Below are 27759 nucleotides of genomic sequence, written 5' to 3' on the forward strand. Positions count from 1 at the left end.
CCTGGTGTGGATGGATAAGTTTTGTTCCTGGCGGGTGACGTTGTTACCGAAATCGGTGCTTTTGTGGAGTCTTCGGATTCGTTACTATTGAAGCCCGACGGCACGCGAGCTGCCGAGGCAACATGATATTATCCATCGAGCAGAAGCGAAGTGCTCTTCCCAGGTACTCTTCAAACGCAGATCTCAATGATGATCGAGTTGTGAAATTTTGAAGCGAGAGGAATATATTTATTTGCATGCACATTGCAGCGCAATTTGAAAACGGCGCGGCGGGTACCCACCTACAGAGCCTGCTAATCACGTTCATTCATCCAATTGCTCTCGACGGCGGCGACTGCAGGCACGAACCATACATAGTCAGAGCACGATTAAATCATCAAAGTAGTATGACAGTACGTACCTTGCCGTTGGAGGTCTCTTGCTTGCACTCTTCCTGCTCTTGTCATCGCCACCGCTTGCGCTGATGCTTGATGACTTTTTAGCTCCCTCTTGGCTCTCCTTGTTCCCTCCATTTGCTGTCGATTGAGACCTCTCCTTGCTGGTCGTTGATGCCAATCCACTCGGGGCCACCTCCACTTCGTTAGCGAACGTGATCTCCACGTCCTCTTCCGTCGAGACTCCAACGCGCTCAAGCCAATAGTTCATGCTGAGGGCGTAACCAGTGCCGTTAGCAGCCTCGAAGTCGCGCGTGCGACGTTCGGGCATCTCTAGGTCGAGTTGCACTACGTTGTCGCTTCGCCAACGCACATTCATGGGGTCGATCAGTCTGTTGCGTCTTGCGTACTCGCTCTCAATTCGTCGGGCGCCTCGACGAGAAATGGGACGTCTTGGACGCAATGATGCCGGCTTTGTCTCCAAGCGACTAACTTGCCAGGCGTCGTGATCAGCATCATACCGAGCTCGCTTCTCAAGACTTTGAGCCTCATCCAGAGGCACAAAATGGCTCAGCAGTAAATGCTTGAGCTTGAGCTGCCGCGTGAGTTCACGAACCGTGTCGAGCATGTCTTCCTTCTCAGCTTGGAACTCAGCCTTGAGGTCCTCGATTTCAGTGGTCGCCGCCTTGTGCTTGGCCCACAGCTTCTTAAGCTTCCGTGTCTTGTCGTCCACTGCCTCCTGTAGCGTCGTGTACTGCTCTTCAAGCAACATGTTGGAATCTTCCTTTTCAGCGAGTTCTTGTGCGAGCTGCAGCTCTTGGCGCTTCTGAGCTTCAACACGTGCTTGAGCTTCGCGGAGTTGACGTTCCTGCTTCGCCGCTTTGTCTAGCACCCGCCCACCCGAGATGAGCTTGTGCTCAAGAGCCTCCAACTGGTTGACCATTTCATCCTTTTGCCTGGCCATAACTTCCTTCTGCTCGGCTTGAGATTGCAGTTCCCGCTCAAGCTGCTCTCGCTCCTCCTCTGTTCGTGACTGAGCAGCGAGTAACGCCTTCATTTCCTCTTGTGCCTTTTGCTTTAACTCCCGCTTCTCACGTCGAGCATCCTCCTCCAGCTTTTTCAGGACCTCTTCGCTCACACCTTCGCGCTTTACGACTGTTTTCTCAACGATGCGCTCCACGATGTGGGGGCCTGGAGCAGCACCTCCGCCACTTCCATCTTTTGAGCTCTGTTTTCCCTCGGCACCAGGCATGGCTGACCCATTTTTCTCTTGAGCAGCCAACGCCTCGCGTAGCTCTTTGATCTTCTCCTGGTACTCGCGGATCTTGGCGTCTTTAGGATCTTCGTTAATCTTGGGCTTGTTTTTGATGTTCTTGGCGCGGTTGGCATAGCGGAGCGTAGACAGAGTTTCATTGTAGTTGTAGTCCGCAGGCCCGCAGTTCGCGATCATGACAGTCTTAGCGTTACCACCAAGCGAGTCCTGCAGCAATCGCGTCAGCTTGGAATCGCGGTACGGAATGTGCTGCGACTTGCCATCCACTAGCGCAGAAATGACATTGCCAAGCGCCGACAGACTGAGGTTGATCTTGGTAGCTTCCTTCATGCGGTCACCTGTGGCACCCGTCTTGGACTGCCGCTCGCTACCAGCCAGATCCACGAGGTTCAGCTTACCAACGCAAATGTGCGGCTTCGCGTTCGCCTCGGTCTGTGCCGTCGAGCAAGCTTCGACCGTGATCGTGAACATGGAGTGCGAACGAGAGGAGGTCTGGTTCATGAGCGTGGCGCCAACACTCCGGTTTTTCTTGCCCTGCTGCATGACGGCGTCGATTTCAGCAGCGGCTGCAACTTGGCGAGACGTGAGGTCCTTCACGAAGACTCCGGCATCCACCGTCTCCTTCAACTCAAGGCGGTTTTTCGGGTCGGGTGCGAGCAGGTCGCGGATCTCCTCGTTGTAGATCTCGAGGTACGACGCGTACACCATAAACTGCTTGTTGTCGGATTCCGCGGCGATGCGGTCGAAAATGTGCGAGAACGAGTTGGGGATGATGCCCTTGGCTTCGGGCGGCTCCGAGTAGCCCTCCATGGTGTGCGACTTGCCGGCGCCCGTTTGACCGTAGGCAAAGATGGTGCCGTTGAAGCCGTTCACGACGGACTCGACGATATCCGTGGCCGCCTGTGCGTACACATCCTGCTGCGAGCTTTCGGGTGGGATGGCGGCATCGAACGTGAACTTCTTGGGTGGCTCTCGGTCGTCCGCTTCCGGGTTGGCCAGCGAGATCTCACCCTGCGCGGGGCTGGCGTGCACGATGTAGCTGCGTCCGTCCTGAACTTCCTTGGTGCTGAGAGGACGAATGCGCACGCAGACGCGAACGCTCTCGCTCTTGCTGGCCATGGCTGCCACGCGGCTTGGACAGGGCCGGGAATGATTCCGTCGCTTCAGAGCGGGCTCCAAACGGCCGAAACGGAAGCGACAGCCAAAGTCAACGGTTGCAGCACTTGAATCGGCGCAGTACTAAGATCGGCTTGCCACAGTGACTTACTGTGCCATTCTTGCAGCGCATATTGGGTAAGCGCTGCAAGGATGGCAGACCCGTGGAGCGGCCTTGGACCTGACTTCAAGCTGTCAACGAGAAAAGGATGGACTCGTGATTTTCGGGATCCGGTATGCAAAACAAAACCAAATCTGAACTTGGGGCATTCAGAAATCGAGAGCGGCACAGAATAACTGCAGAGGGACGGCCTCGCGGAAAGCCGCCGCAGCTGCAACCAGTCGATGCGCTGGAATGAGGGCAGATCGCACGCGTGGGTGTGGTCCGAAATGCGTGCAGCGCGGCGCCTTCGAGTGGCAGGTCCTGCTTCGACGTTTGGCGTCGCTCGCAGCCGCGAAAAATCATTTGGAAGCGATAGTGCAGACTACGGTGGGCTTCTCGCTGACCTTCTCCTGACGGAAGCAGCGATTGCAGCGAGCTGGTGACGACCAAGCGCGTAATATGCACGCCTTTTCATTTGCGTGGTTGGTCATGGTTGTTGGTGCTGCGGCTTAGGCTTTCGTAGAGCAAGTAGCCATGTCGAGCGTGCTAGTCGAACCAAGCCTGTCTGTCTGCTATCCTGCCTGCGGCCACTGCGTTCAGGCTGCCGTCAGGAAATTATGACTCGGATCACAACTTGCTACGTACATCAGCGCCAGTCGAGTGTCCCAACTCAGACCAGCACCGACAAGCTGCCCGCGTCGAGGTGACTGGTTCTCGCTGGCGCCGCCGCGCTTCTGATCGTTGCACCGGGAGCCATTAGCTATCTACACCGAACACCGAGCAGAGAGCGGGCTCCGCGTCGAGGATAGTCCAAGCAGGCAGCGACCAGAGTTCTCTACGCTCAATGCGGGAGCACATTGGCAACATACTGCATCTAGGCTGCAGCAAATGCATCTGCATGTACCGTATTGCTGCCTTAGGCAACTCGAGGTGGTTGAATGAAACGTCAATCCGAGCGAAAACTATTGCAATCAAGGGACTCTTTTGGGCGTTCTGAACTTTATTGCTCTGAACTTTATGTAGCCATGTGCATTATTGCTGCATGGTAAATACCATGTAGCTTTTGGCATCACTTATCCTGCTTCGGCGGCGCGTGCAGCAAGCACCTGCGCGTCAGGCACACTCCTCTTTGGACACTTCAAGCTGATGTAGCAGGTTGAGTTTGTCTTGACACCTTGATTTCTCCCCACCAGCACCGGGACTTGGAATAGGAAGGCGCTTCCTACATGTATTTGTCGCTAAAGCACGATTGCGGTCCCACCGACGCCTCACCGACAAGCGCGGCGAGCTGATGTAAGTAGAGGCGCCACCATGTCGACGCCATGAGTGTCCGATGAAAAGATCACGCACTCGGACGTCACCAGCTCGCTGCAATCGCCACTTCCGTCAGGAGAAGGTCAGCGAGAAGCCCACCGTAGTCTGCACTATCGCTTCCAAATGATTTTTCGCGGCTGCGAGCGACGCCAAACGTCGAAGCAGGACCTGCCACTCGAAGGCGCCGCGCTGCACGCATTTCGGACCACACCCACGCGTGCGATCTGCCCTCATTCCAGCGCATCGACTGGTTGCAGCTGCGGCGGCTTTCCGCGCTGGAAGCCCGAGTCGCTCGGCGAGTGAGCGAGGATATTTGTGCCGCTGTCGCTTTTCGAGCAGTCCAAATGCTCCAAGTTTGGTACGCCGAGGCCAGAGTTCAGGAGGTTTGCATACCGGATCCCGAAAATCACGAGTCCATCCTTTCTCGTTGACAGCTTGAAGATCGAGAATGGCAAAGCGCCCGTGCTTGGCCGTTCGTGTCCTGCGACGCACAACAGTCCGGGTTCACCGCAAGAGGACAACCGGAAGCCGCGGCGACTGTACCGTATCCTCCCGCTATCTCCGGAGACTTGAGACCCAGCCGGCACCGCATCGCGGTTGCAGAGCGAACCACTCCGCTACATGTCCAGACTTGCAGCAACAGCCGTGCACCACTCTCTCTGCAGTGAGGCCAGCGATACCCGAGCCCGTCCGCCCAGTCCTCCCGAGCCTATTTATGAGGCAGCAACCGCCCAAGTCGCCCACGCGCGGCGCCAATGCAATAATGCCGCCTTCGAACAAGTTCTCATGCATCGCCGTGGATTCACGGCAACTGGCCACCGTAGACAGGGCAAGATCCCGTGTCCGCCGCCGCGCGGCATAGTGAAATGCAGTACTCGCGAAACGGCCGCACATTGGCCATAAATAGTTTCGTGTGCTGCGATTGGCCAGTGTAAAACAGATGGCCACTGCTCGCGTCGTCAAGATGGCAAGCTGCTGCCTTCCTGGAGGGCAGCCAAGCGATGCGAACATGCACCAGGGCTTGCCAGCCCTGGTAGCTGGGGTGCTGGCTGCAACCCCGTGGCCAGTTCCGCTCTCTTGCTCTCTCCCTTCATGTATCTGCAGTGAAGGGATCAGACTCGCCATAGTCGGCTATGCACTGAAATGCTTTCAGACAGCCCACTGAAACCAAGCTCCAAAAACCATGCAAAAATCCCATCCGAGATACAACAGTGCAGCGCCCAGTTGCTGGCGTAAGCTTCACCCTTGGCGGCATCGCACTTCGCAATTTCCCACATCGGCAGTCGCAGCGTAGCGCTCGCTCTTCCGTGCCCAGATTGCCTCAGTGCCTGCCATGCAGCTCCAGCTCGTGTCGGGCGACGACCTCGAGCTCCCGGCGCCTCAGACGAAACTGCGGCCTGCCACGCGCAACTTCGAGTCGGCCGACAGCGTGCTCAACGCCCCGCGGCGCGCCGAGCTCTCTCGCCAGCGCAACTGCGTGGCCTTCGACCACCAGACCATCGAGCTGCGCCAGGCCTTCCGCACGGCGCCCGAGCCCGTGACGCTCGACTCGCCGCTGCACGCGAGCCCCAGCTCCATCCTGCGCGTGCGCGCCACGTCCACGTCGGCGTCACAGGCCGACAACGGTGACAAGCTGCGCAAGAAGAAAAAGGTCTCGTTCCTGCAAGCGGAGCCCGAGCAGGAGCTTGAGCAGAGCTTCGCGAGCAGTTCCAAGACGCAGTGCAGCTGTCAGAGCCTGCAGCCGACAGACGACGTCAAGGACCTGCCGTCCCCCATCCACGCGGCCTGCAGGAGAGCAGAACTACAGGCGCTCAAGCACCTGCTCAGCTTCTACTTCGGTGCGGACCTCATCAAGCTCGTGAATTCAAGCTGCGCGTGCGGCCGGACGCCGCTGGAAGTGGCGTGCGAAACGGGCGACCTCCGAGTCGTCAAACTGCTGCTCAAGCGCCACGCGGACCCGAACGGCGCGGGCAGCGCCACGCCCGGTGCCAAGCAGAGTCTGTCGAACCACATCCGCAACCACAGGAGGCGCAGCGTGGACCCCAACCTGACGCGCAAGCGGCGGCAGCGCACGTGCTTAGGTATCGCGTGCAAGAACCGCAAGACAGACATCTTGGAGCTGTTGATGCAGTACGGCGCGCGGATCGACGACGAGGCCTTGGTGGTGGCTGCTAGTCGCGGGCACGAGGACGTGATCCGCACTCTTGTAGGCTTCGCGAACGCAGACGCCAAGAAGAAGGCGAGTCCGGTGCACCAGCTTTTCCACAAGAAAGGCGCCGAGGCGAACGAGCGCACGTACGTGCCTCTGATCTCGAGCTCTTCGCTGCAGAAGGCGTGCTCGGCGGCGACGGCGGAGCACACGGAGTTGATCCGCGTGTTGCTGGGTGACGGCAAGAGCGCCACCTCCCGACAAAGCGTCGTCCAGTGCGCGTTCGATGCCGTGAACCTGCCGGACTACCGCCTGTTGAAGTGCCTGGCCAAGACCTACGAGACCCGCCTCCTGCTGGATGCGCGCGACAAGACGTCACAGAGCTCGTTGCTGCATGTAGCGGTGAAGAACGGCAGCGCCAAGACGGTGCTGCTTCTGATCAAGATGGGCGCCGACGTGCACGCGCAGGACGGCAGCGGCATCCCGCCGTTGTATCTGGCGTGTGCGCGCGGACAAGAAGTTGTCGTTCAGACCCTGCTGGAAAAGGGCGCCAAGTGCACGGCGGTCGGTCCGAGTGGCGAGACGCCGCTGCACATCGCAGCTCAGGAGAACCAGCTCGCGTGCGTGAAGCTGCTGCTGGAGGTTGGTAAGGTGCCAGTGGACGACGTGACACATGACCGCTGCACGGCACTCCACCTTGCTTCTCAGCGCGGCAACACGGCCGTAGCCGCCTGCCTTCTGGACAACGGAGCTGACGTGGACGCCATGACCGTCGGCAACGAGTCGCCGCTGCTCAAGGCCAGCCGCATGAGCCAGTTCCAGACCGTCAAGTTGCTGCTGTCTCGCAACGCCAGCACGCAGCCCGAGCTAGCATCAAGCACATCGGAGCAGAAGATGGCGGAGGGCAGCGGCGCGTCGTTCGAGTCGTCGTCATCCAACTCGTCCGGTTCGGGGGCGCAGATCTCGCGGAGTCGCTCGTGGTCGTCGTCGGGCAACAGCTCGCAGCGCAAGAACAGCAAGAGCAGCGAGCGCATCTTCATCGCCAAGTCCAACACACACACCTCGCTGAAGCACTGGTTGCGCTCGGTGCTGAACAACTAAGGCAAACAGGCAGACAGCTTTCCCATGCGAACGGAGTGTGGGAAGCGTCTGTGCCGGCGAGCATCAAGTTACACCCGAACGCCCCGAAACCACACGCAGTATACTATTCCCCGTCGCCAAGCGTGGGCGGCTGGCCGCTCAGCGGAGCAGGCCGCGTTGTATCGATAGATATGTAGATCCACTAATTTACCACAATTTTGATTATTATCTCGGCGGCTTCCTCGCATCGACACTTGACTTCAAGACAGCCACATGCACATCGGTGGTGGACACCATGACAACAATAAACGGCGGCGGAGTGCAGCCAGGATTAGCAGAGGGATCCGCTGGTAGGATACATGCCTCGACTCTCTTGAAGGGATCCATGTATCTATCTGCGTGGACAGGCGTAGCGGTGCCCTTCAATGCGGTGGTGCCGCCAATCGGGTCTTCAGCAAGCAATGCATAGTATATTACGACTTTATCTCCAGGTTCTGTAAATACGCCAGTGAGGAAAGGGGCAGCAGAGCCCAGTATTTGCCGCCACCACACCCACCGCAGCCAACGCCGAGCGGTTATACGAGCCGCGAGAAGAACGGGTCCTTGCGGAAGCTCTGCAGCAGCTCGCTAGTGCTGAACAGCAACTTGATCAGGTGTTTCCGGAGTTCCGCCTCCGCAACGAGACCCTCCTCGCCCAGCGTGTCCAGCGCGGTCCTAAAGTCGCGTTCCGCCAGCGGCTTGAACACACCGGCGTCCTTGCTCACCTCGCAGTAGCTCGAGTACAGCTCGTCCACACTGAAGAGCGGCGTGACTTCGCTTCCGTCAACTGCAGCACGGTTTGCCGTCACGATAAGCAGTCGGGTGGAAGCGAAGAGGATCATCTGCAGGTTGCGCGGCAGCGACCGGATCACCAATGCGCTTTTCGACTCGAGGGCGTGCTTGATGATACGCAGCATGTCCGTGAGCGGGAGTGGGCGTGACAGCTCCTTGTCGTCCGACGGGTTCTCGGCGTTCTCCTTGTCGCTCTGGTCCAGCTTCTGCTGCAGGATGCGGCGGCAGGTGTCCACAGCCAGTCGGATGTCACCGGTAGTGGACGCAATCTTGCGGGCCAGGAAGGAGATGCCGTGCAGACTAACCATCTTCGGCGATACAGCCTCGCCACCGAGGCGGTCGATCAGGATACGCTCGATGGTCTGGTGCTTGTACGGCTCAAAGATGACCACTCGCGGAGAGCACTCCGGAAGTCGCTGCTGAAGCATCGGCAAGTGCCGTTCGGTGAAGTCCACTTGGTTGGCAATTCCAATGAGAACGAAGCTGTGCGAAGCCCGGTGCGCGAGCTCAAACAGCCGACACAGATCGTTCTCGATACCGTTGTTCTTCAGCAGGATGTCGATCTCGTCCAAGACGAGGATCATGGTCTTGGAGGATTTCAGTTTCCTATTCGTCGCACGCTCAATCGCCTCGAAGGCCTCGTTTCCACTCGAAAACGACTTCTTTGTCAGCGTCTCTGCGAGCTTGCAGAACAGCTTCGATGAATTGGCAAGCGCCATCGCATTGACATGAGCGCGGATAGGCTCCTTGTCAGCTTGCTCAGGGCAGCATTCCTGTGAACAAAGCAGAGAGGTTAGTTTATCAGAACTTGATCAAGGCGATGGAAGAGCGCATCTTACCCGGTACAGCTCATTGATGTCAAGCTGTGTCGCCTTCAGCAAAGCCGTCTTGCCGCACCCTGGAGCGCCAGAAATGTATAGACTGGTCTTTTCCTTCTCGAGGAAACAGTCGCTGAAGAATGCGCGGATCTCACCAAACTCCTTCTCGCGGTGGCGGAAGTTGGATGGAATGTAGGCCGACGTCAGCTTCTGGATCGCACTCGAAATCATGTTCCGGGGAGTGACCTCCTTCTCGGCCTCCTCAGCGTTGGTCGTGGAGCCAATCGAGGGCGTGAGAACTTTTTCCTTTCTCACAGCATTGGGCGATGGTGTGAAGCTGTTGGAAAGGTTGCGCAGCGGACGTCCGTTTCCATGGTTCTCCTTGCCCTTAACTCCTGCTGCGTCGGGGGAAATGGTCTCACATATTTCTTCGTCGTCGTCACTGAGGTCGGCGGTTGCCAATCGCTTGTCAGTCGGAGTGCGGAAGAGCGATGCGTCCTTGTACTTCTTGCCCCCGTGCTGCGGGGCCGGCGTACTTTCGACACGCTTCCGCTTCTGCACAGGAGTAGCCGTCTCGTTGTCGCTGACGTCCATATCCTCGTCACTAGAGTCCATCGCAGCCTGTGCTCGCACGCGCGCAGCCGTCTTAGCCCAGATCCCGCTTGTGTGCAAGTACTCGATCAGCAGGTCCTTACTGATGAAGTAGTCCTCTCCTGCCTCGCCATCCTTGGTAGTGTTGCAGTGAGGCTTGAAGTAGTCACACTCAATAGCACCATAACGGTAGTGCCAACCTTTGTCCGTCAAAACTCGCCAAATCTCACCGAACTTGACCTCGGCAAGGGTTGTTTGAGATGACAGGCCGGGCCTACTACGCATCACTGACTTAGAGCGCGCACGTCGGAAGCGACTTCCAGAATTCGAGCGACCACGGTCAGCCTGTGTCTTCTTTTGTTGCGGCTTGGGGGCAGACTTCTTCACAGGAACCTCTTCACCTTCGCTCTCACTTTCACTCTCGCTGTCCATCGTGAAGTGTTCGATGTGGGCTTCTTCCAGTTTCTGACGAATGTGGTTGTACATTCCACTATCCTCGAGGTACTTCTCGAGCTCCTCGCGCCCGCGGAAGTAGTCTTTGTTCGGCTGCAGGGATTTCTTGTCCTTTGTCTTGCAGTGAGGCTGGTAGTACAACCATTGTAGACCACCACTTTTCCAGTACCATCCCCGGCTCTTCAACTCGTTCTCGAGCTTTCCGAACGCCATCTTGAACGGGGGGATAGACTGCTTCGGCTTCATCGACTTCTTCTGCACCTGCTTTGCTGGTTTGGTCGGAGCTTTCGCTGCTGGCTTAATGACCTTTGACTTTGGCTCACTTTTGTTAGACTTTGCTGGAGCCTTCTTACTAGCCGCAGAAGACGACTTCTTCGAGGTTGCAGCACGCACGATCTCCTCTTCCTCTTGGTTATCTTCCTCGTCGTCGCTCTCTTCCTCGGTGGACGCCCCACTGACATCATCGGCGACTTGGCTCGACTCCTCTTCGCCCTCAGACTCGGATTGTTCAGGTTCCTCCATTTCAATGTCGGAGTCAGCAGCGTCAGCTGTCTCCTCTTGTTTAGTAGTGCTGTCAGTGCTGGATCCAATCAATCCACACTCCTCCAGGTACTTGGCCACAGCCTGAGCTTTGGAGCGGAAAATCGTCACGTTGGGCACCCACTGGTCGAACGGCAAGTCCGCCTTCTTGTACAGGGTCTCGGAGGTGGTGGACATGGCCTGCCAGCCACTTCCAGCAGCCATGGGCCAGATGAATTCTGTCAGCTCGGAGAACTCGTCGCTGTTACTGTCTTGGGTAGCGGACGACTGAACCCAGTCGCTGAGGTAGCGCGCGCAGGCCTTCTCAAGCGAGTCGAAGAGGTTGACGTTCGGGATGAAGTCGAAGAAGCTCGTGCCAGGCATCTTGTACAGCACCTGTCCGTCTCCCTGCGTCATGGTCTCCCAGCCTGCCTCGAGCATCTGCTGCCAGCACTTGGCCACCATAGTCACCATAGTCGGCGCCTTGAGCATCTTGGCCACGTCGCCCGCGTCCATCTTCTTCTTCTCCTCTGTCTTCTTTCTCTCTGGGGCCTTGGCGGGCGACGGGATGATTTCTCTGGCCACCACGGCCTTGCCCGTTCTGTGTGCCTTCTTGGCCATCGTCAGTAGCGTCACGAACAGCTCGCTGGCTTGTGCGTCTGTGTGCACGTCACGTGCGAACGTCTCGGCCTCCTCGCAGGCCCGCAGAAAGCATGCGTTGGTCCGCGCACGCTTGACCATATCCTCAGGCTCCTGGTGGTCGCTGCAGAGCGCGGGGAAGGCGTCGGCACCGCGCCAGCTCGCGAGCATCAGGTCGTCCTTGTGGGCCACGCAGAGCTGAAGATTCGGCGCCGATCCGGAGGCCGCCACGTGGCAGGCGCGGGGCCCCACGCCGAAGAAGTAGAGCACGCGGTCTTCGCGGTCCAGCGCGGGCTTGGCGCCGCGCAGTGTCCACACGTCGTGCGTGTGCGCCACGGCGGCCGAGTAGCTCGAGTACACACAGGCAGGCCAGAAGACGTGCATGCTGCGCAGCTTGACCCATCGCAGCGCGGACTCGGAAGGCGCCATATCTACTGCTACGGAGCAGAGTGTTGGTCGCTTGAGCCTGGGCTGCTTTTGAAATGCGGAACAGAGCATTTGGGCGGGAAAAATGGCTCTTGTAGAGGGCGGGTGTTGAGTGTTCTTTTAGAGAGATACCTTTGCAATGGCATAAACTTACTAGCGTCATTTCATTTTGGCGCGTGGGGTATCAATAGAGCTCCGCACAGGGAGCCAGAAAAGCGATGGACCCCATGGACCTGCTTACGAGCGGCTTCACCACCGCATACACAGAGGAGAAGCCGCGGCAGCTGGAGACTCAGCAGCAGTGGGAACAGGAGGAAAAACGCGAGGACAACCCGAGCAGCAGCAGCTCCGCCAGCTCCGACGACGAGCCTGAGCAGGACTTGGATTTCCCCACCACGCAGGTGCTGGTGCCGGACGCCGAGGAGGCGACGGCAGCCGTGAAGAACCCGCCCAGGAGCCCCACGGTCATTCAGTCGCCTGTCAAGTCCCGCAACTCTCCTGCTAGGTCTCGTACGTCGCCGGTGAAAATGAAGTCTCCGGTCAAGATGAAGTCCCCGGTCAAGGCCGCTCGCTCTCCTGCCAAGATGCGGTCTCCAGTGAAGGTCGTTCGCTCTCCGGTAAAGGCGGTGGTGAAGCCTCCCGTTGCGCCGTCTCCGGTGGTTGAGAAGCGTCCAGTGGAGAAAAAGATAGAGGATTCGGACATTGACACGCCCGAGGAGTTCCGTATAAAGGGTCCGGAAGGCAAGTTCACCAAGGTGTTCCCCACCGTGGCCAAGTTGGTGGAGAGCGGGGGCTGGCAGATCGCCCAGGGGCACAACACGCTCTTCTGCGCGATGCCAGGTGTGCAGTTTTTCAACTTCAAGCCCAACATCAACGTGTTCGACTCGAAGGTCAAGGCGTGCTGGAAGTTCATCCAGATCGCCGGCGAGAAGAAGGACGACTCGGAGGACAAGGAGCTCTGGAACATGCTCTGGCCTATCGCGGAGAAGCAGTTCGGCTGGTTCACCATGATGTGCGGACCCGAGACGTGGTTCGTCAAGCCCGATACCAAGTTTGAGAACTTCCGACCGAATGAAACGATTTTCCAGACTAAAAAGCGCGCTGTACTTAAGTGCCTGGCGGTGGAGGTCGGTGACATTGAGCTGGGCGATTCAGCAGAGGGCCACCAGGTTATCGCCTTTGCTCCGCGTGAGGTGAAAACACTTGCGTCTGCTACGAAGAAGGCCAAGACGGCTTTGTTCAAGACCCCGTCGCCTGCTGTGAAGACTGTGAAGCGTACTACCCCGACGACGAGTTCCGGTGCCAAGTACATCACACCAGCGAAACGTCTATCGCCTGGATCTGCCATCTCCAGTGTCAAGCGCAAGCTTGCTTCGTCCACGTCTAGATTGGCTTCCAAGAGCGCAGCAACGAAGAAGGCGAAGGGAGGCAAGGCCGGTGCGAAGAAAACAACGGCCAAGAAGAAAAAGAAGCCTATATCCGACACTGCGTCGGACATCAGCAAGGGCGATGAGTTTAATTTCACGCCCCCCGAGTTCAGGAGCTCCTTCGGAATTGTGTACGCGAGGCTGCAGGACGAGGGCTGGTACCACAAGAGCGGAATGTTCGAGTACGACTACTTTTCTCCCACGTACACGGAGGCCACCAAGGAGCTAAACGTCAATTATTTCCAGTCACAGGCGGACCTCGAGAGTTTCCTCCATTCGAGCAGCACGTGGGAGCGCATTGAAGAGGGTCTTCGAGAAGAGCACGAGCAAGCGGTGGATGAAGAGCGTGAGAAAGCGTTGGAACGACACCACCAGCGACTAGAGCAACAAGCAGCACGGAAGCGAAACCTAGCGCTCTATGGACCTCCGGCGGTGAACAATGAGGTCGTTGCCCCCAAACCGAAGAAAGCGAAAAAGTCAGCACCGAAAAAGATCGCCATCAACCCACCGGCAGCTCAAAGTCTGTACCAGGCCGAAGTTGCGGCCGCTAAGGTTGCTGAGGCAGAGGGGGCGAGGATGTCCAGAATGCCCAAGATGGCATTTGGTACAGTTTTGAAGAAGTTGATTGCGCGCGGATGGTACTACCGACCTGGGCGGTTTGAGTATGACTACTTCAAGCCCAGTGCCAACCCGAGGTCTGCAGTGGCGGGTGAGGATCGCTTCGAAAGCGCGGCAGCTCTGGAGGTCTACCTGAAGACGACTGGGCTGTGGGAAGAGATTGCAGAGGAAATAGCGCACGAGGAGCTTTCCAAGCACGACAGCTACTCCGCTCCCGTGAGCGACGAATCTGCTGAGCGGCCAGCAAAGCGCAGCAAGCTTGAATCGCCTCCTCCGGCATCCGGACAGTCGCCGAAGACGACAGTAATTGCGGGCGGCGTGCACAAGGACGAGGTGAAGGCGATCACCAACGACATTTGGGCCAACTCGCACGAATTTGACTTTGACGAGTGAACTCGGAATACCCAGCGGGGCTTCACCCGCAGTGACGACGGAGGCATGATGATAATTGATCGACTTTGCTAGATCCAGGGATACATTTGAGATTAGTGGGGCGGCAAGACGCCAGCCAAGTAGCGATGCTAAGCGTTGGCACGCGCAGCAGCTCCCGTGAATATATTACAGAACTCCCTTCAGCGATGCGCCAGCACGGCGGTTGATGTTCTGGCGCTCGGCCTCAATGCGATTGATGTTCTGCTTCAGCTCCTGCAGTCACCACAGCAACAGCCACCCAGCATCAGCATAAAAGCACAACCCCCTTGCCAATTTCGGCGCAGCCTACCGTAATGTCCTCTGGCGTGGCGTCCTTCGTGGGCGTGGCCGTGAGGTTGGACATGTCAGCGTCCGCCATCTACATTCACAGCGCTATATTAGTCAGCAAAACTCTCCATTGCATGGTCAACAGGCGACGCACCCTGGAGCTCAGCCGGTTGAGCATCTCGACGATCCGGTCCTTGTCCGCTGCAGTGAGTCACCAACGCTGCAGTCAGTCCAGATACGTCCACTGGTATTGCTAAGGCGGTCTCCACGCACCGTAGGCGTCTGCGGTGTCGTACGAGTGCTGCTCCGACTGGTTCTCACTGTCGTCCAGAGACAACACATTGATACACCAGTTAAAACGCCATTTCTCCGCCTCACACAGGGCGTATCGCGCCGCAAAAGACCCCAATCTAAAGAGCAGAGACTGTAGCACCTACATCTTGTCGAAGACCGAGTCCATGAGCTTCTTGAGCTTGTGGATGTCGTCCTGCATCTGCATGATCTGCTCCATCGTCTGAAATGATAGAATAAAAACACCGTTGTATTTAAATACTTCCTGTGGGCCACATCAATATTTGCGTAGGCTCCAAAGCTCCGAAGCCGCCACCTCCATGTCGTCTCCGGAGGCCCAGTCGGGCAGCAGCAGCAGCAGCGAGGACGAGTTCGACCTCGGTGGAGGTTCCTCACTCAAGTCCAGCGGCGGCACTAGCAGCAGCAAGCCGGCCGACCCGGATAAGCTCTTCAGCGACGACAGCGACGACGATGACAAGACAGAGGGAGTCGACAAGACAGGGGTGACGTCCCCCAAGAAGGAGGAGAAGGACAAGGAGATGGAGGACCTCTTCGGCTCGGACTATGACTCGGAAGAGGAAGAGTTCAAGGCCTCGTACGTTCCCCAAGGACTATAGTGAGCGTCTCTCTGGTATACTGACATTTGTTTTTGTATGACTATTTAGAGGTGTGAAGGAATCCCCCGCCAGGGACGGCGCACGCAACAATGAGGACCTTTTCGGCGACGAGACGGGCGACCGCAGCGCTGCTGGAGCAGGAGACGGAGACAACGGCTACTCGGTCAACATGTGGCTGCCCAGGACCCCCAAGGCCCCCAAGACAGCCAAGTACTTCATGAGCAAGATGCCCAACATCCTGCGGCTCGTGCCGGAGCCCTACACCAAGGAGGCTATCAGGGCGGAGATGGAAAACCCGTCGGACGAGACGCTGTACCGCAACTACGTGCGCTGGCGCTACAAGCGCGACAATGCCACGGGCCGCGTGCTGCTGGACGAGAAGACGAAGCTCCCGCTGCGGGAGTCCAACTCCAAGCTGGTGCAGTGGGACGACGGCACGTTCTCCATGTTCGTGGGCAAGGAGGCGCTGACGCTGTCGCGTCAAAAGCTCGCCAACTCGTTCCTGTTCGTGAACGAGATGGCCAGTGACAGCCCGCAGTTCCAGGATAGCGAGGACGTGGTGCCGGGCCAGGAGAGTGTGCTGGAGTGCCACGCGCGTCTTAAGGAGAAGTTCACGATCCGCCCGATGACCACGGCCAGCAAGTCGCACAAGAGTCTCACCATGTCCATGCGCGCCAAGCACAACAAGAGTGTGCAGAAGCTGAAAGAGTACATTTCCGAGCTGGATGGGGAGCGCGAACAGGAACAGCGTGTCAAGATTACGGACGAGAAACTGCGGCTGCAGAGCCGCAAGAAGGCGCGTCAAGGCTACGAGTACGACCGCGAGCGCTCCTCTCGTATGGATGCTCAGTTCCTGGAGGAGGGCTACGATGCCATGGACTACGACGATGACGAGCACGTGGGGGCGATCAAGGAACAATTCGGCAAGCGCAAGAGCTCAGCAGCTCACCGGAAGCAGGGAGTCCGCCGCCCAGTGCCGGGTGGAGGCTTCGACGAGTACCGTAGTAGCCAGCGCCAGCGCGAACTCGAGCGCGAGCGTGACGGGGAGAGGTCAGAGAGTGACAACGACGCTGCTGTGGACGAGGGCGAGGACGAGGAGGAGGAGGAAGAGATGGTTATCCGCAGCAACAAGAAGCGACGCACCGTGGATGAAGAGGACTCGGAGTAAGCTCAAGCAGCAGCTAACCATGCAGACAATAAAGCCAATCTAGCTTCAAATCTTCGTTTCTGTGTACATGCTGCTGCTCGTCTATCACATTCTTGCCAGGTTAGCTGCGACGCAGGTGGTTGCGCTCTTGGATCAGCTGGAAAACCTCAGCACTGCCACTCCCGTACGCCACCGACAACAAGGTCGAACCCGACGCGTAGTCTTCCCACTGAAAACTAGCTCCATGGTTCAGCAGCAGTCGAGCCACTTCCAGGTGGCGACGCCCAACCGCAATGACCAACGCAGAGAACCCACCGAGGTTGTGCAAATCGATTCGCGCTCTCGCATCCAGCAGCATCTGCACGATCTCGAGGTGTCCATCGTGGGCAGCGCACATCAGCGCGGTCCAGCCTTCATCGTCCGTCGCGTCAACGAATGAACCAGCGGCGAGAAGTGCACGCACAACACGAGGATATCCATACTCCGCAGCCACAATCAGACCGGTAGCTCCGTTGTGAACTTGTGCTTCAACACTTGCATTCCGACCCAGCAGTAGCTGGACAATCTCCACGTTGTCCTCGAAAGCTGCAGCAAGAAGTGGAGTCCAGCCCGTCGTATCAGGCAAATCGATCGCCGCGTCGCTATCCAGAAGCAAGTGCACGACCTCGAGACGATTGTTCAGTGCCGCAATTCTTAGAGCAGTCCCCCCGTTGTGGTCTTGGTTGTCAATGTTCGACCCACAGTCCAGTAGCAGTTGAACAACTTCAACATGTCCGCCTTGGGCGGCTCGAATGAGTGGGGTCCAGCTTGCGTCAGCGGTCCGGCCAACCGATGCTCGTCCATGTAGGAGCGCTCGAGCAATTTCCAAGTGTCCAGCCTTGGCCGCCATTTCTAGAGCAGTAGACCCATCGTAGCGCTGCTTGTCAGTGTCTGCTCTCCGGTCAAGCAACAGTGCAACGACGCGTACATGTCCTTCTTGAGCGGCAATCATCAGAGGAGTACTTCCTATTGCATCAGCCGCTTCGACATTTGCTCCAGCATTCAACAGCACCCGTACGACTTCTTCTTGTCCGTGCTCAGCAGCAATCCAAAGCGCTGTCACCTGGTTAGGCCCCTGTCTATTGACCACTACTTCTCGTTGCAGCTGAAGCTGGATGTAAGCTTCCACCTCTTCGTTTGCGCTTAGAGGCACAGATCGGCAAGGAGGGTGCCTGTGGATGTTGACGAGCTCGTCCAGCATCACCTGGATAACTTCGACGCGGCCTCTTTGGGCTGCTCTCATGAGCGGAGTCCAGGCGATTGCATTCGCTACGTCAACATCAGCCCCAACACCAAGAAGCGTGCGAACTACCTCAAGCTGTTCATGATCGCACGCCATCGTCAGAGCTGTTTCTCCATTGAGGCAAGCTCGGTTAACGTTTGCATTCCAGTGAATGAGCAGCTGAGCGATCTCAGCGTGGCCTTCTCTCGCTGCGGCCATGAGAGGTGTACAGCCTTCGTCGTCGGCCAAGTCAACCGACGCGTCACTGCGGAGGAGGTCTTGCACGATGACTAGCTCGCCACACTCACAAGCTAAGCGGAGAGCAGTAGCGCCCGTGCAGCTTCGGTAGTTAACGCTCGCCTTCCTGTTCAGCAGTAGGCTCACAATGTCCGGTCGCCCTTCTTGTGCAGCAAGCATCAATGGCGTTCGCCTGGTGCTATCGGTGACGTTCACCGCTGCCCCGCCGTCCAACAGCGCATGCACCACAGCATAGTGCCCATGGAGAACGGCTAGCTTCAAAGCTGAGGTCCCGTCCTCACGCCGCCAATTGACTGGTATGTTTCTCTCCAGCAACCGTTTAGTCATCTCGGCGAGGCCTTCTTGAGCAGTGATCAGCAGAGGACTCACTCCTTTCATCTCGGCCAGCTGCATCACCGCTTCAACATCCGAAGCAGAGCCCGTGACGGCATCGTCCACCATTTGGTTGTCAAGTTCAGTCTCATCATCTAGCACCGACGCCTCTGGTTCGAAGAGTGTCTGGTCGGTCTGGTTCTCCTCGCTGTCTCCGCCTCGGCTTGGCTCGCAGGTGGCTCGCTTCGCCTTTCCAGAGACGAAAGTCTCACGTGGCGTTGCTGCGTTGTCGAACTTCGCCATGATAGATGTCTGCGCCTTCAACGAGGAGCTTGGGCTGCAAAACGAGCTAACACGCGGCAGCTTGCTGCAGGGTCGTGCGTGTTGGGAGGTCGGTCGCGATCTGCACGCGTTCGCGACCGGAAAACCGCCGACCTGGAAGCCAGCCGTGCCGCTTCAACCTCGTGGTGTCGTCATTGCGTTCAGTTGACTGGCCACCTAGTGCTCTCTCGGGCATGACCAGCGTTCAGTGCTTGCACGAGTGCTTTTCATTGACGTGCGTTAGGCTAGAGCCGCATCCTAGCATTGCTTCAGGCTTGTCTATCGTCTACGGACACCCAAGGCTTGGACTTTCATTTCTGCATGAGGAAGAGGCAGCCGTCCATGACACCACGGAATGCGTCGCCCACAGCGGCATGCAGCTCTTCGGGCGCCATGTCGTCACGGCTGGGCGTGGCGTCGCGCCACTTGGAACGCGTGCGCAGGCCCTTGAGATATCGCAGCAGGCTCAAATCGCCCTGGGGGAGCGCTAGCAGCAGCGTGCCCTTAGGCAGCACCTCATCGCGCACTTGCTGCAGGAACGCATCCACCTGTTCGCAGTGAGCTTGCTGCTCAGCCATCCAGACCTCGTGTTTGGCTACGAAGGTGTTGCACGCTGCGGCACTTGCGCTCGGCGGCTCGATTTCCACCCAGCAGAGGTCCGGCTGTCCGCTCGAGTCAGATGACTCCGTGCCCAAAGCTTCAGCGATACTGGTCTTCAGTGTCTCCCACGACGAGCAGTCTTCGACCTTTACAATGGCGCTACCCGATGAGTTTGAAGCGTTTGCTTCACCGTTAGCCTTCACCGCCCGAGCATGGCGGAAAGGGCTTTGCGAATGAGCTTTGTGGTCGCCACTAGCGTAGAGATCCCATGGTTTCCGCTCAGGTTCGGTAGAGCTCTGCAGGCGCAGCATAGCCATCTTTTTCTCCAACGCAAACACCTTGTCCACGATTGAATCGAAAGCGCCACTCGAGGAGACTGCCGCAGGGATACCGAACCAAGGTCCTTCACGAACCTTCAGTAGTAGCAGCTCCAATGACGCGATAGCGTCCTCGGCTGAATCGTGTCCAGCCTGGATCTGCATCTGGATGTCCTTCTTCAGGTATGTCTTGGTCAGGTATTTGAGAGACGTACGGAACGGAAACCCACGTTGGTGAGGGTACAGGATCGCCGTGTCCGCGATCGTCGGGTGTACCAGGCGCATGGCCCGCAGGTCACTCGTCAAAGAGTGCCCCACAAGAATCGTGTCTGAGAAGAGGAACCGAGTCGTTAGATCCCGCTGCACGTCCGCCAGGATGTACTTTGTGTCGCGCAGGGTCTCCTCCGAAATACCGCTGAACTCCGTGTGGTAGTTGATGATGGCGCTCTGCGGCTTCACCAGCTGGTCGTATACGACGGCACCCTTGATGTTAACCACAGTCACGCGCGTAAGTTCCATGCCGATGTCCGTCTCACACATTTCACAATCCAGCGCGTAAATGAAGCCGCTACTTGAGGGCGCACTCGTCACCGTTTCGTCCGTCTCCATCGCTTCACCCTCTTCGTCGTCCGAGGCAGATGCTGGTGTTTCTACTGCCAAGGCCGGCCGGGGTTTCGTTGCTGCATACCGATCCCGTGTGCTGCCGTTTGTGGCCTCTAAGAGTTGACGCTGCTCCTCCTCCACATCTATCGGGTAACCGTGCTGCTTTAGTTCTTCAGGTGATAGCGTGTAACTCGCAAACGCCTCCGGTGTCGAAGGATCTTCCTCTTTCTTCGCATCTTCGCCGTTCGTCTCTGTTGCTGTAGTTAACGAGGTTTCCTTCGACGAACCGTTGGTGTGCGTCTTATTTTTCAAAACCAGCGTTCCATCAGCTGATCGGGGCACATCTACGGCAACCGCCTTCGCAAGTGACAACCATATAGAGCGTGGCTTGTCGTCGCCACGGCGCTTCTTGGCTAAATGCTCAGGGACCTTGTGCGCGTAAGTCTCGTCCGTCACTGCATCTGTTCTGAACTCGTGCATGCTGCCATCATCACTGACCAGCACATCAAGCGTGTACGCGTCGTCTTCTTCCTCTTCCATCACCGCATCTTGTTCTGTCGGAGTCTCTTCAGTTGTAGGCTTGGACGTGCGCTGCCTCCACTTCAGATGCAGCAAGTCACCGTCCAGCTCCCACGTTCCGCCCATCGGTTGACTCTTACGCGTAAACTTCCCCTCTGGCACGAACACCAGTTCGTCCGTAAACCCAGCTGAGTGCTTCATCAAGAAGGTTAGCTCGTGCGCGTAAAACAACTCGTCCGCCGACAGCTCGTGCGTGTCCACCGTCGGGCGTGGGAACTTGTACATGATCTCGGGTAGCGGAGCTTCCGTTTTCCTAATCTGGTTCAGTTCCTGCTTCGTCAGCATTACCGGTACACTGGAGCATCCGTCAAAGAAGCTCAACTTAGCTCGGTACTTCTGCAGCACCGACGGGTGCATCCTGCCGAGCAGCACTACACAGACCTTGGTAGGCAGCTCTGCCTCTGGCATCAAGGACGGCAGTAGGTAGGGGCTCACCACGCCCTTCTCCTTCCTGCTGCCTCCTCTCAGCACATTTAGGACGAGCTTCTGCACGTCCTCGACGTCCAGTCGCTTCCTGCTTCGAGCAGCTCCCATCCACGTGGCAAAGTCCAGCAGCACGTGGCTACGTGGCTGTTGCCTCGGGTGCTTGATGATCAGGTCCTCTGCGTACACTCGGTCGTCCTGGTGCTCGTAAGGCGTTGCATCCCGTCTGCTGTAGCCATTACCGATGTTGTAGCGCGCTGGCTGACGGTGGGTCAGCGGCGTGCGATTGTCATATACAGTGGCCGAGTCCGCAGCTCTGGGTACCGGTAGTGAAGAGTGCAGACGCTTGCGTGGGTTGCTACCGGGCGTGGGGAGCAGCGCGTCACCGGAGGGGTGATGCGCGGCCGGAAGCGGCTCGTGTGGAGGCTGTAGAGAGGTCTGAGAGGTGGTTGGCACACCGACGGGTGCAGGAGACACAGATACATTAGGTACGGGGGCGGCGGTAGACACCGTGGCCGGCTCCACCTCCTGGCCCTCCTCGAGGATCTCGCCGTCTTCGTAGTCCGATTCGGATGCCATTTCGATGCTGGTTGGCAGATAATGACCATTACACAATAGTTACATAAAGTGGTGTAAGTGTTGTGTGGTAATAGGTTCGCCAATCAAAAGTGCAGAAAAAACACTTGGGTTTAAGTATGCTGCAAGTTGAAGTGCTTATGCGCTTGCTGTGACGGCGACAGACTGTCGCCGACAGCTGATTCACATCGCGCTGAGCTCACTAATGACCTGGTGCTGCGATTGGTGTTGACCCTAAAAGTAAGTTCAGCAATGCTCGTGTCATACCCTCTCGTTCTGTTTCACGGCTCTCGGACTTAGAGAGAGGCTGAAAGTATTCGTGCTGGTGAAGCAGCACGCGAGGTGACATTTGTGCTAAAAGCGTATCCAACTGCTTCACACGTACCGATGAGCGTCTGCACAATACGTCATAAACACATTAGTCAGCAGCAGCACCACAGAAACAACTCTCAGTGACGAGTGTATCCGATACCCCAGATTTACTAGTTTGAAGACGAAAAATTTCTGGGCAAACTCGCATCGCCCGAGAAAAAGAGCTCATTGCGCCACCGTCCAGAGGTGAAAATGTGATGAAACACTCCCCGGCGGACCTGGTATGAAATTGGAATCTCCTCTGAGCGCAGCACGACAAGACCCGTTCGTTAGATTTAAAAAATGTGTTGGTTGATGCTCACAACTTGCAAGGACACAGTCACTTACGGGCGAGTAACGACGGTTTGAACAGACCAGCACATTGCTCCTTGAAATATCGCAGTTCCAGACCGCATCAAAATGACTGCTCCCTGTAAGTACGATCTCAAACGTGTCGCCACGCGAGACAGCAATCGCTTTATCGCCTGGATGCTTGTGCATGATGCGATACCGGAAGACAAACTTGCTGTCTCGCTGCCCGATATACATGTAGTGAGTGCGAAAATCTTGAAGGTTTTTCGATGACCAAAAAAGTACAACCGACATGTCTTGGAGCAGTGCTTTCTCTCTTTTCGGCATCATCCCCGAAAGAGAATTACTTCAAACCATCGACATACAAATATATAGGGATTAAGTCGCGGTCAAGTGAGCTTAGGCAGTGAAACCAAGTGTCAACGCACCTTTGGAAGGGGCCAACATAGTCTCCAAAGTCCAGCTTTCCAAGAATAAGCTTGCCATTCAAAAAATTGATGCTCTCACGCAAATCGAGAAACTACGCCCTACGACATCAGAGGTTAGCTTCCACACTCAAGATCACAATGAGTTGTGTCCTAGCTCACCATTGCTGATCATCTAAAGTCGAGGAGCCACCTCCGCATCGATGGCCTTGTACGGATCGTGAGCTTTCATCGAACTACCACTCATGTTGAAGGGTCACCAGAAGCTGCATAACGTATAGGGTAGGTTGCATGTAACCCGCAGCAATACAAAGTCTGGGGCAATCGCTGCATGTACAGCAGTCACCGGCGCCAACAAGAGTTGTTGCCGTTCCTCCAGAACTGCATGACGAGCTCAGAGTCTAACGCACGAGTGGGCTGCCACGTGGATAGGGGTGGCGACGTTACTTTTTTTAACGTTAAATAACGTTATATTTTTAACATTTAAAATGTGTCCGAGTTAGTTGTTTAGCTCAGAATAACACACAAATCACAGACTTGCTCATTGGCCAAGATCAAGCCAATCACCGAACCAGGATTCTTAAAAATGGGAATGACCACATATAAGCTGTATGGTACTGCCATAAGCAACGCTGATTCAGCGGACGGAACTTCCAACCTGGTCGGAGGGAAGCATTCACGCTGATCGGACTTCGACCAACGGAGGGAGGCGTTCAAGCCGGCCACCGTTCAGATAGTCATGTATGGAAGGCGATTGACATCACGCAGAACTGCTTCTGACGCTAGGTCGCTTGGCAAGGAGTGTGACTGGGAGCTCAAGAACTACTTGCGGACGTCATCAGCAGAACGAGTGGAAGAACAGGAGCAACCGTCGTCACTCGACTGATGGCGCGGCAATGCCAAGACGTTTCCGCTTATCGTTTCATTAGCTCGGAAGTGGTTTTAGTGCATCGCGACATCAGTTCCTTCCGAGAGAGCATTTTCCACAGCAGGAAAACCAGTCACCAAGCGGCGTAGTGCTCTTACTGCCGACACAGTGCGCGACATTGTATTCATGGCGGAGAATCAACCTTCTTGAGCTCGACTTCCGCGATGGCAAGCCTTCTTGAGTATCATCAGGCTACGTTTCGGCACAATTCTTCATTTTACATTGAGCTCAGTTCACGTGCATGCATAGTTATTGTAAGGACCGAGACGTGACGAGCACGTCAAGGCCCGCATATCCAAACTACAACATCCACTATTACGCAAAGACAAGTGGGTAAGTAAAGACCATGCACTGTGGTGCATGATCTCTGTCGTGCACATTTACTTTTGTATAGCGCACGTCAACCCACTTCAACTTGAAGTGGATTGACCAATCAAATTCATTCATTTTAGCACCGCCTTGGGCACTGCCCAGACGGCCGGCCACAGGGCCTTAACCAACTAATATCACTTTGCAATTTGCGTCTAACCACCTACACGCTTCCACATCGCGGACTACCTTCACTCGCGGCCTTCTACTAGCTCAAGCTTTACATCTGGTAGCACTTACGGTCATTTTCGCCGGGCAAGTGGTCAGAAGATCTTCAATCGACCGACTCGACTCGCTACTTCGGCTTTCAGCTCGACTACTGCTAAATTATCCGGGTTAGGGTTACTGCTTTCGCATATACTGCTACTCTACGTGTTCTCTGACTTAGCGGCATTAACGCTTTTCGCTAGCCGTATAAAGTCTTGCATAATCGACATTAACGCTTTTCGCTAGTCGATTACGCTAACTAGCCTCACGCTTTTTGCTAACGGTTAGTTATCCGAAGGATTTGTACTAGTTTAACGCTTTTCGCTTCACTAGTCACCTTCCCGCACGTAAGCCTAGTATATTGCGGAAACCTTTGGCCTTGTATGACCAAGGTGAACAACCAAAAAAGTAAAAACCTCAACTCAAACCCAGACCCTAATCTACAAGCAGTAGATCGACTTCGTATTAAGGGATTAAACTCAGTTAATCGCCTTGCAAGCTTAACTCACCACTTACAAGACCAGGAGAAGAGTTTTCACTCCAAGTCCGAGCGTATACTTTATCGAGAAGCTTGCCGTATCCTAAGTTTACAAGTGGTGCGTATTCATAACACACTCACTACTGTATTCGACCGTGAACTTAAGGAGAGCTCGCGTAAAAGAGCACTTGAAGAGGCTCAAAAGGAAGAGCTACTTGTTCAGGGTTTCTGCCAGAAGAAATCCAATTACAAGGCAAAGCGCCAACGCTTGAATTAGCGCTATGTAGCGTTGTTTAAGTGTTGTTTTAAACTTTTTTTCGCATTGTTTTAGTGTAATTGCACTTTGGCTCAGCCAATCAGTAGTTGCCTAAACCCCAGCACCCGTATAATTCCGAATTTGAGAATCCGCGTAATTTTCAGTCGTTTCCTGAATTTTCGCGTAATTTTCGAGTAAGCTTTGGCGTAAGCTTCGGGTATTTTTCCAGTCTATGCCTAAGCGTACTGCTCGTGAGTGGGAAGAAGATCAGCAACATCGTCGCATTCTCACCATTGAACAAGCCGTTCAACGCGCTTTCACAGTCCGTGCTGCTATCCATTTGCAGTACGAGGTTACTTGCTTGACGGAACATCTCCGTGAAGTTTTCTTTCCGTTTTTCGAAACTCACCTCGACCGTGTTATCGAGACTGAGTTTGGACTGTTTCTCTACGAGACCGTCGACAACTTGAACACCTGCGTCAACCGCATCGACACCGAAGTTCGTGCTTTTGTTGATCGCGTTATCAGCATCAAGCGCGCCCGTTTCGAGTAGCTGTTGACAGTGTCGTTATAGCTCTAGTTCTAGTAGCTAGCAGCTGTACATTCGTAGCGTAACTTTAATCAGCTTTTAGCTCAAGTTACACTATCATGACTTCGTTAAATCCTGGCGGATGGTCTGCTGACCGTCTGACACAGTCTGTGGTCGAAATGGTGCAGAAACAACAAGCACTAATCGACGTTTTGACTTCGCAACGCAAGGAAGTCAAAGTTGAAGGTATAAGCCTACCTCGCTTCTATGGAAACATGGGTGACTCGGTTGAATTGTACTTCGACCAAGTTATTCATTACTTTGAGGCGAAGAACATTAATTGGCAAGATGAGAATCAGAGTAAGCGCATCATTGCCATGATGACTGCCAATTTCAGGGGAAATGCTGCTGCATGGTACATGCTTTGCAGGGATTCCATTAGTGACGTCCAAGACTTGATCCAGAAGCTCACGAAGGAATTTGTTCCTCCGGATCTTCAGGAGCGTCTTCGAGATCGATTGTACAGTCTCAAGCAAAAACGTTGTTCTAGCTTGGAGGACTACATCTCTCGGTTCCGCGTTGCTATCATGCAAGTCAAGGACATGAGTGAGCTTGACAAGATCACGTACTTCATTCGAGGTCTTGTTAGCCCCACGAAAGAAGAAGTTCAGTATCGTCGTTGCACGACGGTATCTGAGGCTCTCTCAATTGCACTCGAGTATGACAGATCGCACTTTCGTGCTGGTCCGTTTCAGAAGAATCGTTGGACACCTCCAAGATCTTTTGGACGTTCCAACTCCACGTCATTCGCTCGTTCCAACACGGCTCCACAGCGTCCTGCTGACAATGAACCTGAGCCTATGGAAATCGACACTGGTCATGTGCATAACCCCCGCCGTGACAATTATCGTCGCCCTGTTCAGAACAATAACCGCAACAGTGGCAACCCGAAGAAGTGTCGGTACTGTAAGAAGCCTGGTCACACGATTGAACAGTGCTTCAAGCTTCAAAATCGACAGAATCATGGAGCGAACAACAGCTTTCCGTCTAACACTAAGCGTGGTCAGTTCGCTGTTCACACTTTGGCCACTGAAAAGCCAGAGTCCGTTGAAGTTGTTGAGATAAATGATCTCAACGCTGCTACCATCCAGTCACTACCAGCTCCGAATGAGTTGATTCGGAAGCCAGGTCTGTGTGAAGGCAAACGTGTTACCATTATGTTAGACACGGGAGCCACATGCAATGTCATTCGTCCTGGATTGGTGGATACTATTCCTGACACCATGATCTCTCAAGTCACCTTATTTGACGGAAGCACAACGAAAAAACGTGCCGTTCACAAGGGCAAGGTCACTATTGAGATGGATGGCTATCGATTCAGAGACTTAGAGGTCCTGGAATGGTCTATGAGTCCTGAACACGATGTCATTCTCGGAAAACCTTGGTTTACCAAGTACCAACCAATTATTGATTGGCGTACTCATCACCTGCAGTTCAAACCGCAAGGAATAAAGCCAGTGTTGCGCAAGGTGGAAGTATCTGGTGCTGAGTTCAAAGCCAAAGCCAAGCGCCATGACTACGATGAGATTTACCGCGTCAAAATTACTCCAGCTCAACCCGTCACGGAGGAACCACAAGAAATTGTGCCTCTCCTTGATGAGTTTGCTGACGTGTTTCCAGACGTTTTACCCGATGGGTTACCTCCTCATCGACGCGTGGAATTCGAGCTCAACATGAAGTCAGATGCTATGCCAAGCACACGCGCACCTTTTCGGCTCTCGAAGACAGAACAAGATGCCCTTGATCTGTTTGTCGAAGAAAAGTTGAAGAAAGGTTGGATCGAACTATCCGATTCACCTTGGGTCTCCAACATCTTTGGTATCCCGAAGAAAGACCCGAAATCAGGGAAACAACTTTCTCGAGCTGAGTGGCTACGGTCGGGAAATGCTACGTTACCGATTCGTTGGGTGATTGATTATCGTTGGCTCAACTCGCAAACGATCATCGCCAGAATTCCACTCCCAAGAGTTGACGAAACATTTGACAAGATGTATGGATGCATCATCTTCTCAGTCTTGGATCTCGCGCAAGGTTACCATCAGATGAGGATTGCCTTGAAAAGTCGTCAGT

General features: G+C 55.5%; 8 protein-coding genes across 8 annotated transcripts; 3 read left to right on the plus strand and 5 right to left on the minus strand.

The window, feature by feature from the left end:
• Positions 1-303: 303 nt before the first annotated feature.
• Positions 304-2766, minus strand: KRP23_4863 (Kinesin-like protein KIF3B; the record flags this gene model as incomplete). Its single annotated transcript, XM_067889870.1, has 3 exons — positions 304-334; positions 401-1706; positions 2658-2766. 3 exons carry the CDS (start codon positions 2764-2766, stop codon positions 304-306), a joined length of 1446 nt encoding a protein of 481 aa, XP_067746465.1.
• Positions 2767-5552: 2786 nt separating this feature from the next.
• KRP23_4864 (Ankyrin-1) lies at positions 5553-7469 on the plus strand (the record flags this gene model as incomplete). Its single annotated transcript, XM_067889871.1, has 1 exon — positions 5553-7469. The coding sequence occupies one exon, from the start codon at positions 5553-5555 to the stop codon at positions 7467-7469; it is 1917 nt and encodes a 638-aa protein (XP_067746466.1).
• Positions 7470-8023: 554 nt separating this feature from the next.
• Positions 8024-11728, minus strand: KRP23_4865 (Cell division control protein 6-like protein; the record flags this gene model as incomplete). The annotated part of the gene is made up of 2 exons (XM_067889872.1): positions 8024-9052; positions 9119-11728. The coding sequence occupies 2 exons, from the start codon at positions 11726-11728 to the stop codon at positions 8024-8026; spliced, it is 3639 nt and encodes a 1212-aa protein (XP_067746467.1).
• A 215-nt stretch (positions 11729-11943) lies between these two features.
• On the plus strand, positions 11944-14163 carry KRP23_4866 (uncharacterized protein; the record flags this gene model as incomplete). The annotated part of the gene is made up of 1 exon (XM_067889873.1): positions 11944-14163. The coding sequence occupies one exon, from the start codon at positions 11944-11946 to the stop codon at positions 14161-14163; it is 2220 nt and encodes a 739-aa protein (XP_067746468.1).
• Positions 14164-14328: 165 nt separating this feature from the next.
• Positions 14329-14980, minus strand: KRP23_4867 (uncharacterized protein; the record flags this gene model as incomplete). Its single annotated transcript, XM_067889874.1, has 5 exons — positions 14329-14415; positions 14492-14560; positions 14624-14670; positions 14743-14789; positions 14907-14980. 5 exons carry the CDS (start codon positions 14978-14980, stop codon positions 14329-14331), a joined length of 324 nt encoding a protein of 107 aa, XP_067746469.1.
• Positions 14981-15080: 100 nt separating this feature from the next.
• On the plus strand, positions 15081-16545 carry KRP23_4868 (RNA polymerase-associated protein LEO1; the record flags this gene model as incomplete). The annotated part of the gene is made up of 2 exons (XM_067889875.1): positions 15081-15355; positions 15426-16545. 2 exons carry the CDS (start codon positions 15081-15083, stop codon positions 16543-16545), a joined length of 1395 nt encoding a protein of 464 aa, XP_067746470.1.
• A 100-nt stretch (positions 16546-16645) lies between these two features.
• On the minus strand, positions 16646-18658 carry KRP23_4869 (Ankyrin-1; the record flags this gene model as incomplete). Its single annotated transcript, XM_067889877.1, has 1 exon — positions 16646-18658. The coding sequence occupies one exon, from the start codon at positions 18656-18658 to the stop codon at positions 16646-16648; it is 2013 nt and encodes a 670-aa protein (XP_067746471.1).
• Positions 18659-18987: 329 nt separating this feature from the next.
• Positions 18988-21777, minus strand: KRP23_4870 (putative exonuclease; the record flags this gene model as incomplete). The annotated part of the gene is made up of 1 exon (XM_067889878.1): positions 18988-21777. One exon carries the CDS (start codon positions 21775-21777, stop codon positions 18988-18990), a length of 2790 nt encoding a protein of 929 aa, XP_067746472.1.
• Positions 21778-27759: the final 5982 nt, after the last annotated feature.

Source organism: Phytophthora ramorum (assembly GCF_020800215.1).
Source record: "Phytophthora ramorum isolate Pr-102 chromosome Unknown Phyram_PR-102_s0004, whole genome shotgun sequence".
NCBI lineage: Eukaryota > Oomycota > Peronosporomycetes > Peronosporales > Peronosporaceae > Phytophthora > Phytophthora ramorum.